The 18,463-nt window shown below is 44.5% G+C and overlaps 2 protein-coding genes across 7 annotated transcripts in view; one reads left to right on the top strand and one right to left on the bottom strand.

Annotated features, from left to right (window-relative positions):
• Positions 1–13,321, top strand: part of klc1a (kinesin light chain 1a) — a 42,092-nt gene extending 28,771 nt beyond the window's left edge. For 2 of the 6 annotated variants that reach the window (XM_061247387.1, XM_061247396.1), the window contains 3 exons: positions 3,235–3,365; positions 7,153–7,219; positions 9,685–13,321. In XM_061247387.1, the coding sequence (XP_061103371.1) occupies positions 3,235–3,365; positions 7,153–7,219; positions 9,685–9,750 (264 nt within the window). In that variant the 3' untranslated portion in view covers positions 9,751–13,321. Of the gene's footprint in view, positions 1–248; positions 905–3,234; positions 3,927–4,219; positions 6,168–7,152; positions 7,220–9,684 lie in introns of those variants that run through there. The other 4 variants (XM_061247423.1, XM_061247414.1, XR_009709081.1 and 1 more) reach the window with 3 other exon arrangements.
• On the bottom strand, positions 12,362–17,680 carry xrcc3 (X-ray repair complementing defective repair in Chinese hamster cells 3). Its single transcript, XM_061247438.1, has 7 exons — positions 17,412–17,680; positions 16,871–17,008; positions 16,224–16,436; positions 15,754–15,908; positions 15,180–15,392; positions 14,099–14,142; positions 12,362–13,838 (listed from the first exon to the last, which is right to left on the bottom strand). Exons 1-7 carry the CDS (start codon positions 17,470–17,472, stop codon positions 13,583–13,585), a joined length of 1,080 nt encoding a protein of 359 aa, XP_061103422.1. The 5' UTR covers positions 17,473–17,680; the 3' UTR covers positions 12,362–13,582.
• Between the last annotated feature and the right edge of the window lie 783 nt (positions 17,681–18,463).

Raw genomic sequence — 18,463 nt, 5'->3', positions numbered from 1 at the left:
GCCCACATTAATTCACCGGGTCGTTTATTTGCTTTTGTGTCGCTTTTATCGTTTGTTTCCTTTGCTATTTTACATCCTTTCCACAGAGAGTTACTGCGCAGTAAATCCCACCACTCCTCCCTCCCTGGAGAAATACTGTTTCTGTCAGGAGTAAACTGTTGTCAGGCGCAACAGTTTAACCTGGTTTTCTCTTTCTCTCTCTCCCCCCCCCCACCCTCCTCTCTTTTCTGCCTCTCTCTGGCTGCCAGGCCTAGATCGAGATGCCTTTTGTGATTCTAAAACATGTCTTCTGCATGACGGACGCGTACCATCTTCCAGCTTTACACTTCTGTCTGTCCGACTCCGGCCTGTAGTCTGTGGGCCCCCCCTGCGTCTCTACCGGGCCAATCCTCCACGCCCCGTACCCCGTACCCCCCCCTCCCTCACAGTGCCCCCTCCCAGGGGTGAAACCCCCAACCCCCCCAGCCTCCGCATTACAGTGTACCAGTACGGGCGGGGCCCCCGTCTCAGTCCTGCTACGGCATCTAGTTAGCACCTATTACTCTTATTCGTGTACATGATTAAGTGGCATGATCGTTAGCTTATACAGAGAACCGTTGTTTATTAGGATATGTGCTCTGTGTCAAGTGTCTGACTCTGTACCCTTTTTATAAATCGATGTCAAACTAACGTTGCCGTGATGTTGATGTCACAAGAGCGTGGTGAACTCCGGTACCTGCTCGCAGATACGGAGTAAGTGAGGGGTGAGGGGTGGGGGGGTGGGGGGGGGACACCACGGGCAGGATAGTGAGGAACAGGACAGATCTCTTAACTCTTGTTTGCTCCTACTAATCTCTTTGTGTGTCCCGTGGTGTTGGTGTACCTGTGTCTTTCTTAACTTCTAATAAAACTCACTCTTTACTCACCTGCGTGTCTGCCTGTTTCCTCTCTGTGCCCCTCTCCCCCGCAGTGTGTGGAACTTTGCACCCCTAGGGGGTGGTAAAGATTTAGCCCGCTGCTACGGCAACAATGCCAACCTCCGTTCCCTCTTTCCGTCTCTCTCCGCCGTATCGAACAGATGGACCACAAGCTGGTTCAGCCGTGCCATCCTGGTCTTTCACTTAGCGTGTGAATGAGAGTCTGTCACAGACTGTCACTGACTGACTGGAGAAGCAGACATCATATTGGTATTCACACATGGATCATGAGAAGAATGCCATTCATATAATCATACATCTTTTGCACATATACAGTGCCCTCCATTATGTTTTGGACAAAGACCCGTCATTTATTTATTTCACTCTGTACTCCACAATTAGAGATTTGTAGTAAAAATCAACATTTATTTTGTAGCAGAGGCAAGTAAATAAATGATGGGTCTTTGTCCCAAACATTATGGAGGGCACTGTATGGTCTGATACACGTAGGGCCAGTTTTACAGACACAGAGTCGGCTTAGTCCTGGACTAAATTGGGTTTTGTATGGAGAAGATTAAAATGCTTAATCTGTATCTGTGAGACTGGCTGGTAATTTCATAATGTGATATGACAGTAATATACACTATATTTTGCTTTCCTTGGCAAAAATGTGGCCTGTTTAAAACTAAAACTCCTCATAAATATCTTTTAAAATACATTCAGTACAAAGTACATTGACCGTTGCCGGGGCTGCATCCGATTCAGTGTATTCATATTTATATCTAAAGCTCATTTCCAATATTATTCCCTTGGCGGGTGTTATGGAATTGAAAATATAAAAACATGTCAGGGACTCTTGGTGAAGGTCGAACTAAGTGAATGAACTTCTCTGAATGAAATGAGACTTGAACAAGCCATGATTCCAATGTTCCAAACTAGTTTGTCTACTTTAAAAATGACAGCTTGTATTTGAGACATTTGATTTAACAGTGCAGTCAGTCTATACAGTATATAGGGGGCTTTGATGATCATTTATTATTTATTTGAATGCTCTTTATTTTATTGTAGCTGTGATCATGGTCAGTCCCACACCTTGCAGGCAGTTCTCTTGTCGTCAGACTACTCAGGTTTGTTCATTTCAGGTCACTGTAGCAGAATTTAAAACTACCTTCACCGAACCACTGAATGTAGTACATCTGCATATAAAAGCGGTCCCTGTAAAGGCTCAGTACTCCGGTGTTCAAACACTCGGCACAGCCGGATGAAAACCCAGCTCCGCGACAAACCGCTTCCTTCCACCTCTCCCCCCCGACCGCTCTCTCCCCTGCTGCCCTGGATTAAGCCTGTGCCCCAAGACCGGCCTGCTATTCCCCCTTATCTCCCAGCCTTTGAGAGCTCTGATTTATTGCCCTGTCTGAAGCGGTTATTTATATCATTTCACTGGCTTTGTAGAAGATTTATGGCGAAAATGCGAGTTTGAACTTCTGTGAATGGCACCTCACCGCCGGCTGATTATCTGATATGCGCACAGTCGCTTGTGTGTCTGAGCTTGCCTGCATCTTGGGTCCTGGCTGAGCACGTTCTACTGAGTAAGCAAATATGAAAAGTGCTTTGAGGTCTAAATTGACAAAAAAGGGAACTACCTCATTTTTTAAGAGAAACTGCATCACATTTTCACATTGCATAGATACGGCTCATTGCCTCCGAGTTCTGGGTTCTGAGTTGTTCTTTTAAACACAAAAAGAATCACAATCCAGTCATCAAGTGGACCTTGGGAAGCCAAATGTGATACAAGATTTTTCCCATTCCCAACTGTGAACATTAAAAGATTAGCCCAAATAAAGAGATATCTTTGTTCAGAGATATGTTTGTGTGCATGCTTGTGAATGCATGTGTGTATGTCTGTACGTGTGTGCATATGTGTATGCGCGCATATGCATTTGTGTATGCACGTGTCCTCATGTATGTGTGTTACACGTGCCGTTAAGGTACATGATTGGGACCCGCAAGGTCGGTGGTTCAATCCCTGGTATAGCCACAATAACATCTGCACAGCCGTTGGGCCCTTGAGCAACGCCCTTAACTCTGCATTGCTCCAGGGGAGGATTGTCTCCTGCTTAGTCTAATCAACTGTACGTCGCTCTGGATAAGAGCGTCTGCCAAATGCCATTAATGTATAATGTAATGTGTGTGCGTGCATGCTTGTGTGTGTGTTTGTGTGCATGTGTATTTACAGTATGTGTGTGCACATGTACATGTGTGCATGTGTATGTGTATATGTGTGTGTGTGTGTGTGTGCGTGTGTGTGTGTGTAACCCGCTCCGCCCTCTCTCTCCAGGACGGCTCAGGCTCTCTGAAGCGCAGCGGCTCCTTCAGTAAGCTGAGAGCCTCCATCCGCCGCAGCAGCGAGAAGCTCGTCCGCAAGCTGAAGGGCGGCGGCTCGCGGGACAGCGAGCCCAAGAACCCTGGGTAACTATGCCCTCCCCCCTCCCCTAGCTCCTGCTCCGGAGCCTGTGCGCACGGTGCCTCCCTCTCCCCCTCTCCACTGGGCCGGGGTGCTTCACCTTCCACTGGTAAACCCCCCTGCTGTTCCTGGAGAACCCCCCCCCCCACCCAACTGATCTGGAGCTAGGACTTACTGTAGAAACTGTTCACCTGGGGGGAAGGGAGCTGGACTGGTGTGGAGCAGAGGGGGTGGACTCCTTCAACAGCAGCAGGGGTTTGGAAACACGAACGTGGCTCTTTTCGAAACTCCTCAGAGTGTGCATTTTTGCTCTCCCACGAGTCAGGCAGGCTCAGACGGTGCAAACCCTTCCCTCCAGTCAATTGTAAGGAGGCAGAAGTGTGTCTGTTTTTGTCAACACGCTCCAGAGCCACATCTCAATTCTCAGAGTGCCAGAATCTTACCTAAGGCAGTGCCTTTGACACGTAGATATAGCTCACTGTTCCCAAGGCTATTGTTACAAAAGCAGTTAAAGTACGAGTTCAGCGAGCGAACACTACTCTACCTGGGAGGGGAGTTGGGGTGAGGTGGTGTACACGTCCGCAGTGGAGGCCCTTCCATATGGGTCCCTGAGGAAGAGGAGGGTGGGTCCCTGGTGTACACTTAACACTCTGACCTCCAATCGCCCCCCTTACGTTCCCCCAGGCTGGTTTAACTCCGTCTGGGATGGTTTCCATTCTAGCACGTAGAGAGCCAAAGATCATCCAAAACCTTAGTTTCCACAGCTGCTTCTGGGACACTTGTGGCAGTTACAGTATGCTGTGTCTTACCAGACCGGCCTTAAAAACCAGTCACTTTTCAGACCAAGCAAGGTGATGAGATTGAATCCAAAACCAGTTGCGTACTGTCAATGAAGTCTTGTATCAAAGCGTTGATTACAAAGATACAGGCATAGTCATTATAATTGTGAACATCCGAATATCAACGCCCAGTTCCTTTGTGGTGAATTGGTCAAATTAATAGTCCAGAAAGGAGAGCACTCCCTGTTGAGATTAGCATGGACATGTTATGGTTAGCATGCTCGGGCAGCTACTGATGCAGAAACGTGCGTGTGCCTCCCATAATAAACAGGCAACAAACCTGCAGAGTGCTGCAAATGGAAGAAAAAATCAGAATGGGAGCTATAAGCAAGCATTTCAGATGGCATGTTTGCTAGTGCGTCTCTCCCAAATTTACATAAAATGTTGCCATTGTGACAGGTCATGGTACTTACAAGGAAGCTTTAAACGTCTTTGTAAAGTCTTGCCATTTATATTCCACTGGAGTCAAGCACTTTGATCTTGTGCATAACAATGGTCAAATTTGTAATTGAGTCAATTTAGTCAGAAGCATTTTCTGATGATAGTACATCATGGGCTGTTTCCAAGGATTACTTTACAAGTAATGCTGTTACTGAACTCATTCCTCTGTCCAAGCTACAGTGTTTCCTCGTCCCATGCTTCTGAGTTTATTTAAATCACAGTTATGGTCACAGCTGCCAGGCATTAGCTGGTCTTAGCATAAACCCGCTACTGTCCAGTTTAACACTTAAGACACAGACGTATGTGGCTCCATGTGGATTGATTCTTACCAGTCGAAGCATCCATCGCCATAGATGGACCTCCTGTCTCCTGGCTGGTTCCAATCACTCCTGCTATATGCTTGGCCATCATTTTAGTTACTGTACATGCAGGATGTGCACAAGATGCTCATAAGCTTAGCCCAGGAATCGGGCAAATGCATGCATGCAGTCTTTTCAAAATAAGTCCATGTTTACATGTTCCAAACTGTGAAGGGTCACCCTTTGGAATGTATGGTTCTATACAGCACATATTACACTTCCATAAGACAATGCACTGACTGCATCCATGTGAAGTATTATGACATGAACAAACTCTCCATGAACAAACTCTTGAGTCATCTACTCGATTTTTGTGTATTTTCTTGATCTGTCCACGAAGGTTTCTCTCAGTAGATGACAATGAGGATTTTGCACCCTCCTGACTTCTCATTGGAGAGTAATGCCCATGCCTGGATATCCACACACCTGTAAACATGTTCCAATTGTCATATGGCTGCACATGATTGATACATACTTTTTATTTTCTACTTGTTTTGCTTTTATTTATTCCTTTTTGAGACCAAAGGTAAATTTACCAAATTTTCCCCTGTAAAATTTACATTGGACACGGTTTGTCAGAGCACCGAACAGGGCCAAAAGAATCCCTCTCAATGCGGTGATGCAGAGCTCTGATCGCCCTCTATCTCGGGTTACTCTCTCTGTTTCCTCTTACGTAGGCTGATGGGTTTGCTCACTGACTGTCTGCTGGTACACAGACCTCAAGAAGAATGTGTGGCATCTTGAGCTCCGATAAAACTAGATCCCGGTGTATGTTCTGTTTTACCCGGTTAACACATGGAGTGTTCCTTCTGAAAACCCGAAAAATCTGGCCTTGAGAACTGTCCCAAAGAAGGGATGGCTGCAGCTTGCATATTTTAACTGATTACAACCACTATTGAATGGAAATGGAAATCTATGGATTATCTACCAGCTTCTCAGTATGCAAACCCTATAGGAATGCTTTTTTTATTTATTTCCATGCCTTGTTACATTTTTCAATTTGCCATTTTTATTTTTGTAAGTGTACATATTTTAAGAACCCATTTATTTTCAAGTATGTTGCTTGTGATTTTATGTGTATGGATTTTATCTGCATGAGCACCATATTATTTTGATATCTCTGCTGTGTTGTACTTATTTAACATGGAATAAATCACTTTCAAAGCAAGTGGGCGACTGCTGCATGCCTCATCCCTCCCTCTTCCGCTCTTTCTGTCTGCGTGTTTTGTGCTCTGTGGCTTTCCATCTTACACACTGTACCACTCTAACACCGGCCCCTTCCAAGTGGTCGGACCATTAACCCCCGTTAATGACACATCGACGGCATCTGTTGTGTGTTAACTTGCAGTTTGATTCCATTGACTCATATCCTCAAGGTTAATGTGGGGTTTGTGTGTGTGTGGGGGGCATGGTTCACAGAACTGAACCAGGGGCTGCACCATGAAAGACTTTTGGGATGGGGACTGATGTCTGGGCAGATAACCACACTAGCTGATTATGAAACTGATAGAAACTTCTATCCCTCTGCTTCTTCCTTCAACCACGGTTGGATTTTTAACCCATTATCAGTGGATGAAGGAACGCTGCATGCCAAGACTTTATGTAACAAGTTGAATGATTTGATTTGCCTGGGTTGGCATGTGCAGAGCTATGTGCATGCTGGCATGTCTTGTGTCTTGCATGGCAAAGAGGAGTTTATCTGCAGGGCACAAGAGATGCAGCTGCTGTGAGTGTCGGATGTGACGTGGCCAGCTGTTTGCCAGATGTTTGGCAGTCAAGAAAAACGGTCTATGTGGCATGGAGCCCAAGAGTTTGGTATTGATTAACTCCACCATGACCAGAGACGGCCCATCACATTATTTCCTCCATTGGTTATCTCTACCTAAAACTATGGCACACTTGCACTCACTCACTTATTGCTCAGATACAGGGATCTCCCTATAGGTCACTGTCCTTTCTTTTGGAGTCAACTCTGCAAGGTTGTCAAAAAAAGGTGCTGGGATTTGGGGTCTGGTGAAACTAACCTGTGCAAAAGATGCAATTAACACACACACGCTCCTTACCACTGCTGTGCCAATCAGCGGTGTCTCCGCGGTGACGGGTCCCGCCCTCTCTCACTGATTTGTCCTTGCATGTCACTGTTCTGGATGCAGCATGAAGCGTGCCAGCTCACTGGGTGTTCTAAACGTGGCGGACAAGGCTGCTGGAGAACCCTTCCAAGTAAGGAGTCCGTCTTTCTTTTCCTCTTTTCCCCCACACCAGTCACACCCAGGGAAGACCAACATCAGGGTTCACACAGGCTGGTTTTCAGACTGTTCGTGGACATGAATGCTACCTGATTAAATCCACATCCAAACTGTTCAGGGGCCAGCGAGGAAGAATCAGAAGTGTCTGTAGTTTTGTTTGTAGGTGACCTGAGAGAAACCGGGTGAGACTGTAGATTTGTTCCAACCTGTTCAGTGACTAGAGAGGAAGACTTTGAAGTAACTAGTTTTGATTGTTGGCAACCAGCGAGGAAGACCCTGAAGTGACTTGTTCTTTTACAACCCGATAGGTGACTAGAGTGGAAAAATCCAAAGCGATTCTAGTTTTGCAGGTGATCAGAGAGGAGGAATTGGATGAGCCTGTAGTTTTGATTGTAGACAGCCAGCAAGGAAGACTGAAGTGACTGTAGTTTTATTCCAACCTGTTAGGTGACCAGAGTGGATGAATCAGAAATGACTAGTTTTGTAGGTGACCAGAGAGGAAGAATCAAGACTATATTTGTTCATGGGTGACCAGAGGAAGAATTGGAAGTTACTGCAGTTTTGTTCCAACCTGACTCGTGACTAGATTGAAGAATCAGAACTTACTTTATTTTTGTTTGCAAGTCACCAGAGGAGGAATTGGTTGAGACTGTAGATGTGTTCATGGGTGATCAGAGAAGAACTGGAAGTGACTAGTTTGCATTGTAGGTGACCAGAGATTAAGAATGGGAAGTGACTGTACTTTTGTTCCCAACTATAGTGGACAGTGATATGGTGAAAGTGAAGTTTGCTTACTGTGATGCCGTAAAGTACTTGAGGCTGATGTTACCCTATAGTAGCTTAAAAAAAAAAGAAGTTTACTATCTCTATAACTATACATGTAGACGGCATACAGTACCTGATAGCTATTTTAAAACTGGTGTTTTTACTAAAGGTGTAATTGCATAACTTGGTCAGCATCAGATCGACATCGAGCCGGACAGTGTCCCAGCTTGGGGTCCCTGTGATCTATGCCCTGAATTTCGCTGCTTGCTCTGTGTAACAGTCCACTGCCACCATCACTCTTTGCAAAACTCACCATTACACCTGTAGCAGATGCAGTAACTGTTCTGGGCACTAACGATGCGTGTAACATCATTGTGGTTCACTAACACGTCCCACTGTGTGCACTAACCCACCTGATGGTCCTTTAACCTGGGGTATATTAATTGTCATGACCGCTGTGTTGAAACTAGGAGGAACTCTCATGTTAATGTATAATGTGACCGCTTAGCTGTACCTTGCCTATTGCTTTCTATGTGACGTCCATCTCAGGTACAATATGCTGCAATGCCTCATGGAGCATAAGAAGATCAATTTGATAGTGAATTTCTGCCACAGCCATATGACATGCATTTGTCGGCTGTGTTGACTGCCCTTTGGATTTTCCAAATGTGCACTTACTACAACGAAGAGAGTGCTATAATGTGTCTATGCTCCAGTAGACCACACATGAGCCTTTTGTGATTTCAGGTGGTGAACACAAATGATAAAGTGCAGTAGTGTGAGATGGAGAGCTCGTTCCTGCACAGCTGTCACACTGAGACAGACTCAGGAAAGCCTGGTATGACCAGGAATCGGACTGGAAGCCTGGCAAAATGGCGTACTTGTAAATACATTATCAAACTTGCATGGGGGTGGGCGTATAATCATAATTCCTTGCTTGAAATCCAGTTGCAGTTCTGCCCTCCAATGTGGACCCATGGAGGCAACTGTTGGGCTGGATTCACAAACCACATGTGATGATGATGTGGTCACAATTGGCATTTCAGCTTTATGTAAAAGGTTTTTGCCTTTCAAATGTCATAAATCATATCAGCTTTGTATTGGTTTGCAATGGCAAACTGCACAATGGCCCACTTCTGACTGTAAGTGAAGCCCCAGTGGGCCATGTTGTCTTCTGGTTTACTTTCAAAAGGTAAATCTTTTTCACTTCATCATGGGACCAGTTGGGTTTGGCACATCCAAAGTTTACACAGCGTACCGTGGACTGATATTCTGTACCATTCCGATGACAGACACTGGGCTGTATCATGATACAACCCAGTGGCTTCTCCATGCAGAGGTACTTGTAAAGCCTGACTTTGGAGTTCAGTTGCTCCTTCACTCATCGTCAGTGGAACCCAGAACACTGCACTGCTACGCATTCGGACACCTCACACTCAGAAACCCCAGAAACACCTCGGAAGGACAATACATCTGTACGGCCCTCACCTCTGCTGGAAGAGTTCAGAGATTTTAATGATCTTTCATTTTTCACTGAAAATACGAGATTCAAAGAAAAGATTCAAAACACAATGTGGACTAATGTTTGTCTTGCCTGTTTTTTTTATGTACTTCTTATGGGGAATGTGCAATAAGTATATTAACTGTCTTTTGTCCCATCTCCCACCCCCACAGGAACGAAATAATCGTCTGAAAAAAAGCCGTGACCTGAGTGCCAGCCACACGGACCTGGCGCATTGACGGTCCAGTCAGGATCCTGGGGGGAGAAGCCAGGCGACGTGAGGAGATGGTGGACTGGAGTTATTCCAGCCATTTCCTCTCCCCCTCCAGTCTGACTCCTCCAGTCATAACCTGACATCATCTTTTCCTTTCCCAACCCACAACTTACACAACCAACTCTAAACGTGCTGTGTGTTTAAGTCTTTGTAGGCCAAGGTTTATCTCCTGTGATTGCACTTTGATGGCCGTCTTGTTGTTTGTTCCTTAGAAAGTTGTATTTAATTACGTTTTAAAGAATGTTAGCTGTGGGGCTTCCAGCGAGAAGCGTGACATAATGAAGGATACAGACTTGTAAAGGGATGCAATTCCTGTGAGTGACGAGGGGTGACGCATTGACCTGAGGGTGAATGTAGTCGCCAGCACTGAACTCTCTACGGTCATCAGTGGTTGCTTCTCCTTTCTGTTTCTATGTGTGTCAGTTATCTCCATGGAGATGATTATCTAGAACAGTCCAGCTCTCCAAATGGCTGAGTGGGCAGTGCTGTTCTGAGCTCTATAGCACTAGTGTCTGATGCCTACTGTAGTTTCTCGCAGTCATGTCTTTATTTCTCAGTCTTCTTGCCTCCAAATTTATGGTTTTGATTTGATTGGCGAAGTGCGAATTGTATTTTATAAAAGTATCTGTTTACATTGGGTGGTGTAACTTATGAAATATTTTATACTTATTATTTTTGAGGGGGTTCAACTTCAGGGGATTTTTAAAAGCCTTGAAACAAGCATTTCCTCCCAGCTGCTTAAAAGCTGTTCGTGATATGATCGCCAAGATTTGGATTTGGAGATTGTTTGGAATGTGGTTGCAGCATAACAATTTCAATATTTGAAAGGAAACCATTTTTTTCTACAATGGCTTTGGTGCACACTCTGCACTGAATCTTTTAAATGCACAGCTCTGAGAAGGAAGCTGTCGCCAGAGCAACAGAACAGTAATTTCCAGGGCTTGCATTTAACTAAAATCAACACTATCCTAGTGCTATATATTTAATAACACTGACCTCAAGTTTCAAGTCATATAGGACGGCTGCACTCTGCAAACTTTTGTGTACCACTCAAAAAATAGATGAAAGTTTAACCCAATTTCAAGAAAGATGCAGTGTCTCAGTACATTGCACTTTCAACTAAATCAGATTCAGTGTTGCGCAATTTAGACTCTGTGATGAATTCTAAACAATTACATGGACAGGAGTCTACTTTTAGATAAATGGTGTTGCTGACCGTGCCAGGAATGGCGTAATATTATGTGTTGGGCTATTCATCATTATTAGGCTGTGACATTGATCAGCTGACCACATGTAATTGGAACTTCCATCTCCCAAGAGTGGGAGAAACATCCTTTCAGCCCGGTAATACTGTCAACCTGAATTTGCGTGGAAGTCCGATCAGCAGTGACTGGATTTGCTCATTCTGTTAATTAAAGAGAATACGCTCCAGAGGTAAGCCAAGCTTAAAAGATGAATTTGACACTTAGCTCTTGCCTTTATTTGTGTCACATGGCTTCAGGGATTTTCGTAAAATGCAAATGATCGCTGCTTTATCTGCATCTAAACTGCCCAGCCGGTTCTTGGCTTCATAAGGTTGTTGAACCTAGCTGAACTCATGAGATTGTAATGACCTTTAGAGTGGTTGTCTGAAGATTCTCTCGATAGACAATGATCCCCTTTACTCAGGATAATCGAATAAAAGCAGTCCCTTAACTTCCTATGAACCTTAGGAGTTCCCTCACGTGACTATTGACCTCATGAATTGTGCTGTAAGGCATAGGAGAGGAACATGGAATGTTACAAAGTAAGCTTCTTAGGTTTGAAGATCTTTTTCTCACTCAGGGGAAACAGTGATATGAAGCTCTTGTCGGTTGAGGAACCTCAACCGTAACGTAAAGCTGATTGGTCATGTGTGCGGGAAGGGTGGCGCATGTCCAGCAAGAAAGGGAAAAACACGTCGATTGTGTGGATCTACAGACCATCGAGCGGCGTTGCTTCCCTGTGCTTCAGAGAACCTGGTCAAAGGACTCCCTTGTTACCTTTATCATTCAATTCAGAGGCTTACAGCCTTGTCTCATCAACGTTTTGCAGTCCGTTACAATCTAGCAAGCATGAAACATGTCCAGATGGTTGCAGTGTGACTATGTGCAATATTCAAACTGTTCTTTTTGAAAGCTGTTGTAGGTTTTTTTTTTTTTTTTTATGCCCACACATTCTGTCGACAGAGATTAGATTTGCTTTGCCTTCACTAAAGCCTTAGATATCCTACACTCTGTAAAAAGTCTGCAAACAACTATATTGCAAAACACAAAACTCTGTACCTTTGCTGCCAGTACATTTAGCCTGTTACATTAGAGTGCAAGAAACAAACGTGGTTTTTTTTTTATGTTACCCGCTGCTAAGTTTCAGCATCGTTGAGAGACCATTGTGTTAGTTGGGAGATCAATGAGTGTAAACTGCCTGTAAACATCAGCTTTATTTGTTATGTTGTCTGACTGTTGATCAGTTTGTCTTTTGATCAAAATATTTTAAATGTTTATTATTTTCTTTTTTTTAAGACAAGGGTTACTGAAAAAAGCACCAAAGGGACTGAATGACTGAAAAGGTTTTATGTTTGAAGGCACATATGGATTTGAAGTTGGAGGAATACAGTTGAAGTCATCTTTGAAAATAAAAAAATAATTTGTACATGTCTATATATGGTCTATGGTCACAGTAAAAAAAAAGAAAAGAAAAAGAATGTTCTCATACCACATTTGTACATTCAAATTGAATTTTGAACTGCAGCTATATTTAGCATAGCTAAACCTGCTATAGCTGCACTGGACATCAAACTATCCACTTAATTGTGATTGCAATTTTTAAAATTAATTTCAAAATGATGACAAGTGCACAGTGATTGGGTCTTCAGCTCCACTATCGGGCCCATTCGTCATGTTTATTTGCTATTTTAATGAATTGGTCTCAAAATAATTTAGTATTGCTCTTATTAAAATGTGCTGGTTTTAGTCTCCATTTTTGCATGACCAAAACTTACAATCTTAATCTTAGTCTTTGACACAGGTTTTGAGTCCCATGACTTTTGCAACACTAATGTCGATGACTGCTTTGATGGATAAAAAGGCTATAAAAAGGCTAAATTAAATACACTGTGGTACTTTCCTAGTAGGAACCATTCAGATAAAAATGTGGCAAAGGGACACTTTTTTTTTTTTTTTTGAATACACCAACTTATGATCCTGTATGCCAGATCTTACTGGGTGACTTGCATGACATAACCCTGTTTTAGCTGTTGATACTCTGCTGTTGGTTTGATATTCTTTAAGTGCACTACTTGTTCCTTCCTGTGGGTGGCACTGTGTGTGGTAGGGAGGCCAGGTCTGGGGAAAGGCAGACTCAGTTCAGTGCTACGCTGTAGTGGCCACACCTGTCAACGCTGCCTGTTGAGCTGGCTGCATCCTCTGCCTCTCCAGTGTGATGAAATACTGTCTCTGCAAGTCATTGTATGGTAAATCTATACAAAAACATCAATAAAAAAGGAAAATGTTCCACTGCTTCCTGTCATGCGAGTTCACATTTTTATAAAACAGCTTTCCTGGTGAAGACAGGTTGATATGATTTTCTCTCTCACAGAGGAAGAATTTTAACACCAGCTAGAGTCACTGAAAGTTTTCACGTTTCGGTTAAAACCTTTTAACGACAGATTGGATGTCCGTACTCCAGTCCTGCTGACAACCGGTTGCAGCTGTAGTACATAAAATGCACTATTCCAGTGAGTGGGTGAGTTTGAGGCCCACAGCTGTGCAGGCGTTTGCTCACTGCACCCCCAGCTCCAGGGCCTGTGGGTGGGAGGGCTCAGGGCTCTGGAGGCCCTTCACTCCCTCCTCACTCACGCTGCACAGACAGGACGCCCGGGGCAGGTGTGGGGCGAACACCACCTCCAGCTTACGAGGAACTCCGCCGTAGCCCGCGGCCTCGCTCTGTCCCTCCAGCCGCTGTAGCATGAGCCTCACCAGCACCTGATTGGCCCACACCATTCCCAGCGCGGGCAGGACCCGGGCGTCCACCAGCCTGGTGAAACACAAACACGCAGAGACGCCAACACTCACCAGACGTGTGTTCAAGATGCTAATGAACGCGGCCAACTATGTCTGCAGCCAACAGCGACTGTAGAACGATTTTAAAAGAACATTGCATTTAGTTCATCGTGAACACCTTTTTAATACAAATGGATGTGTAACATTTATGTGCGGAATATAAACACGGTTTTACAAAGTTAATCTATTATAACATACAAATACTAGCAATCATCAATCAAGCAAAACACTCACCCATAACTACACCTAGCAGGATCAGAGCCCACAATGTCTGTGACCTGGAAAACGGCAACAAAAAACGCCAAGTTCATCACACCAGAGCCACACTTCCAGCAGAACACAGTTGTTAGAGTCAGACGTAAGTCAATTGCGTAATTGTTTCAATTCAAATACTCTTCTGTGCTCGATTGATCTTGCCTGGCGCAATTGACCCAATCAAGAATACCAGAAAGCGGGGTTTGCACTTTTTGAGAGTACTCATAGAGAGGACTCATTTCATAGGTTCCAATGCACCATGCAAGCTCAGTAATGACTTAAATCCAAAACAATTGCATAATTGACCCAGGTCTGGTTATAGTGAGTGGCGGCACGGATGGTGCAGTGGGTAGCACTGCCGCCTCACAGCAAGGAGGTCCTGGGTTCGAATCCCCGTCGGCCGGGGCCTCTCTGTGCGGAGTTTGCATGTTCTCCCCGTGTCTGCGTGGGTTTCCTCCGGGTACTCCGGTTTCCTCCCACAGTCCAAAGACATGCAGGTTAGGCCGATTGGAGAGTCTAAATTGCCCGTAGGCATGAGTGTGTGAGTGAATGGTGCGTGTGCCCTGCGATGGACTGGCGACCTGTCCAGGGTGTATTCCTGCCTTTCGCCCAATGTATGCTGGGATAGGCTCCAGCCCCCCTGCGACCCTGATCAGGATAAGCGGGTTCAGATAATGGATGGATGGATGGATGGTTATAGTGAATGGAGACTCCAACACACCTAAGAAGCAATGATGAGAACCAACAGCAGCAGAACAGACAGCTCTGACAGGCATGTAGACTAACACGTGTATACTGTCATTACATTAAATTATTGGCATTTGGCAGACGCTCTTATCCAGAGCGACGTACAGTTGATTAAGCAGGAGACAATCCTCCCCTGGAGCAATGCAGGGTTAAGGGCCTTGCTCAAGGGCCCAACGGCTGTGCGGATCTTATTGTGGCTACACCGGGGCTAGAACCACCGACCTTGCGTGTCCCAGTCATTTACCTTAACCACTACGCTACAGGCCGTCATCCTTCAGCGAGACGTCAGACTGTTTGAGAAAGGGGTTCCCACCTGGTTGATGCAGAGCACAGGCGTTTGGAAGGAGTGGCTGAGGCTCTGCAGGGAGCTGGCTAACGCCAGGAGGTGGCGCGCCCTCTCCATGGTCTCGTCCGCCTGGAACTCGCAGCGGAAGAGGGCCGCCACCGAGTCCAGCACCACCAGCCGCACCAGGCCCCTGGAGAGAAGGATGGGGAGCCGCTGACTCACACAGGCCTGCAGCGCTGCCTAGAGGAGCACACGGTGCACTGCAACGTCAGTACACTACCATCACCAGGCTTAATGGTTTCATTCAAATGTCCTAGAATATACACACCAGACTGTTGCAATATATTTGCTGAAGAAAAGAGTATCCAAGCCTTTCCATTGCAACAGATGTGGCTTAAAATATACAGTATATTATATGCAGTATTCCAAAAGCATTGTATACACAAAGCATATTTTTTCATATTTCCCATTGAATCAATGATGAATAAAAAAGCAATGACTCAGTATATGATAGTTTGTATCTGGTAATTGCATTCTGGTTCAGGGACGTTATTTAAATGAAGACTTCACATTGCATTGGCTGTAAGATAAGGTGCCTCACCAGGTCGGCAGTGTGCTCGATGTAGACGTTGTCGCTGAAGCGGATGCTGTGCACCAGCTCAGCAGGAAGTTCAGGCCTGAGCCGTGCCTGCTGGGTAATGAGCTGACGCAGCCGCTTAATGGGGAAAGTGTCTTCTGTGCAGATGTATACAGCTCCTGTGCACACACAGGCCCAGTGAGAGCTTATCCAGAATGCTCAAACTCTCCCTAGAGCAGGGGTCATCAAATCCAGGGCTGAGAACTGCTGGTTTTTCACCCTCCCTTTACCTGGGAGTCAGGTGTGAAGACAGTCTAGCCAATCAGTAGCACTAATTGATGAGTCAGTTACCCGGGAGGAAAGAAAACCAGGGCTGGATTTAGCTTTGAGGGCTGGATTTAATGATCCCTGCCTTAAAGCCATAAGCAGTGGACATTTACACCACAGTAACAGTAAGGTAGTGACGCTGTCTCTGTCTGAGACACGTTCCTAACCTGCGCCAAGTCCCCCGTGCTCCTGGGGAAACTGCACTGACAGGCAGAGCTGCAAGCCGATTTGGGTCTTTCCCACACCACTCTCCCCAGCCAGTTCTGTGATGCCACTCAGCGGGACACCTCCTCTCAGCAGACCGTCCAGGACGGGGCAGCCCAGCGACAGCCTGTGCCCTGGCTCCAGTGTGGGACATCCTCCTTGGTACAACTGCAATGCTGTGGGCACAGAGGTAAACGTGATCTACTGCTATAGTAGAAAACCCAAAATAACTGATCGTGTTTAAAACCATAAACATACAGCTATCAAATATCCTATATAATATAAAATAATCCTACCCTTCACCTCACAGTACTATATGATGTGAGTTTAATTTCACTTAAATTAAAAGACAGTCATACTGCTTAACTTCGACACATATAACATCTATACAGTATTATGTACACTTTGCACCATAAGCCTCACTTAAACATCCATTCACAGACTTGATAGCCAACATCATGCAAGTTAATAATGCCATCCTTGATACAGCATCTGCTCCATTAATGCAGTATAAACCTACAAAATATTCACTGAAATAACACTTGAAATTGTAGGCCTATAGTCGCTGCAAAAGACTAACGAGTTTGGTTGTGAAGGTTCCATAAATTACCCGTGATTAGTGGTGCTTTGCGGTAAACTGCGGCTACTGCCGTTTGCAGAATCTGCACGTCGCACAGGGAAAGGCGGGTGAGGCGCTGCAGATCTGCACCCGAAAGACTCAGTATATCTCGCGCTGCTTTCAGGTTAGCTGAAAAAGGTAGCACATTTTAAAATACACTTTACAACTAGTTGATAATGTATTTATCTAACGTTTCTTAGCTTGTTAGCAAAATAACTTGTTTAATTCCTGGTGGTGGCTAATACCTGGCTAACGTGAGCATGTCTGATTAATACTGTAAGTTACTAGTTAGACAGTCTTAGCTAGCTAGCTAGCTGGTTGTCTGTATTAAGTTTACTGTTTTCCTCCTCCTTAAGTTAACCAGATAACATGACATGACTACTTCATCAATAGAGCTTAGCTAGCTAGTCTTGCTAGTTAACTCGACGTTAATGACGTGTAAATGTACGTTAAATTACAGCACATGAGTTAGGCTGTCAATCTAGCTAGTTAACTGGTTTTATTTTCGCAAGTGTCAATAGCGTGACGTTACCTTTCTTTGCTGCCGATATTATCCTTGGGTTAACTTCCAGCTGCTCCCAGTCCATGGCCATCGAAACTCACATTAAAACTACCTAGCTACCTGTTATCATGCTACCTATCTAATTCCATTTCAGTCACAACATAAAGTTCAGCACTAGCGCACAAAATGCATTCGAACCACTGGCACTCATATGGACGCATACACCTCGATTTAACAAGGGGAGAATTGGAAATGTACACCCGTAAATATATGTAAATGAAAATGTAAATCTGCTTTCTCCCCAATATGTTTACATTTTTTATATCTCTTCTGTGACATATCTGTCTACAATGGCAGGTGTTTGATGTGTTACATAATTAACTAAGTTAATCATAATAGAGTACACCTCCCCTATTAAACGAAATGATTGTGGTACGGCCTGTTTTGTACAGAATGCCATTTGGTCATGTGATTTTTTTGACTGGCAAAAGCGGATACAGTAAATCGATTTCGTCACAGAATAAATCAATCTTTTGGAGGTGGGTCATGCAATGTCCTGAGCCCTATATTTAAAGTAGTGCACGTTACATACCATCAGTAGTTCCCCTCAAAGGTCACTTATTTAACGGTGTCCCAATCCAATACCTTTGCACATAGTCAGCCAATCACATAAGCAAGGCTCATCCCTACAATGTTTAGGATACAGTGTTGTGTTTCTACTGTTTTTATGATGAGTACCTCCATCAACTAATTTGAATGGGATTCAGTGATTGTTTGATTATAAGATGTAATGACCACAGTTGCATTTTCTAAATCTTAAGTACATTTACATTCTTCTTGCGCAATCTGTAACATACAACACACTCTCTCTGCTCATAGAATCAAATGATTGCTGCACTTTCAATAACTGAATACATAAAATACATGACAGCATAACTGCAATAAATGATTACAGATTGACACATGGAGGTAGAAAGAAGTCTACCTCGCCAAAGTACAAAAAACTCATCAACCAGATGCATCCTGGGGCATAGTCACAGAACTGTGTGGACAGTTTATGAATGTCGTCCACAGGTTGTGGG

The sequence above is a fragment of the Conger conger genome, chromosome 1 (genome assembly GCF_963514075.1).
Source record: "Conger conger chromosome 1, fConCon1.1, whole genome shotgun sequence".
NCBI lineage: Eukaryota > Metazoa > Chordata > Actinopteri > Anguilliformes > Congridae > Conger > Conger conger.
Note: the sequence above shows the minus strand (reverse complement) of the source record. Positions and strands in the feature narration are given on the sequence as shown.

Excerpts from the sequence above, each read along its gene's own strand:
- xrcc3 (XM_061247438.1), bottom strand. The coding sequence starts at position 17,472 with ATGGCCATGGACTGGGAGCAGCTGGAAGTTAACCCAAGGATAATATCG. Across the intron at positions 14,143-15,179 it reads CTGTGCTCTGCATCAACCAG|GTCACAGACATTGTGGGCTC; the intron begins GTGGGAACCCCT and ends GCCGTTTTCCAG. Across the intron at positions 13,839-14,098 it reads CCTGCTAGGTGTAGTTATGG|GCTGGTGGACGCCCGGGTCC; the intron begins GTGAGTGTTTTG and ends GTGTTTCACCAG.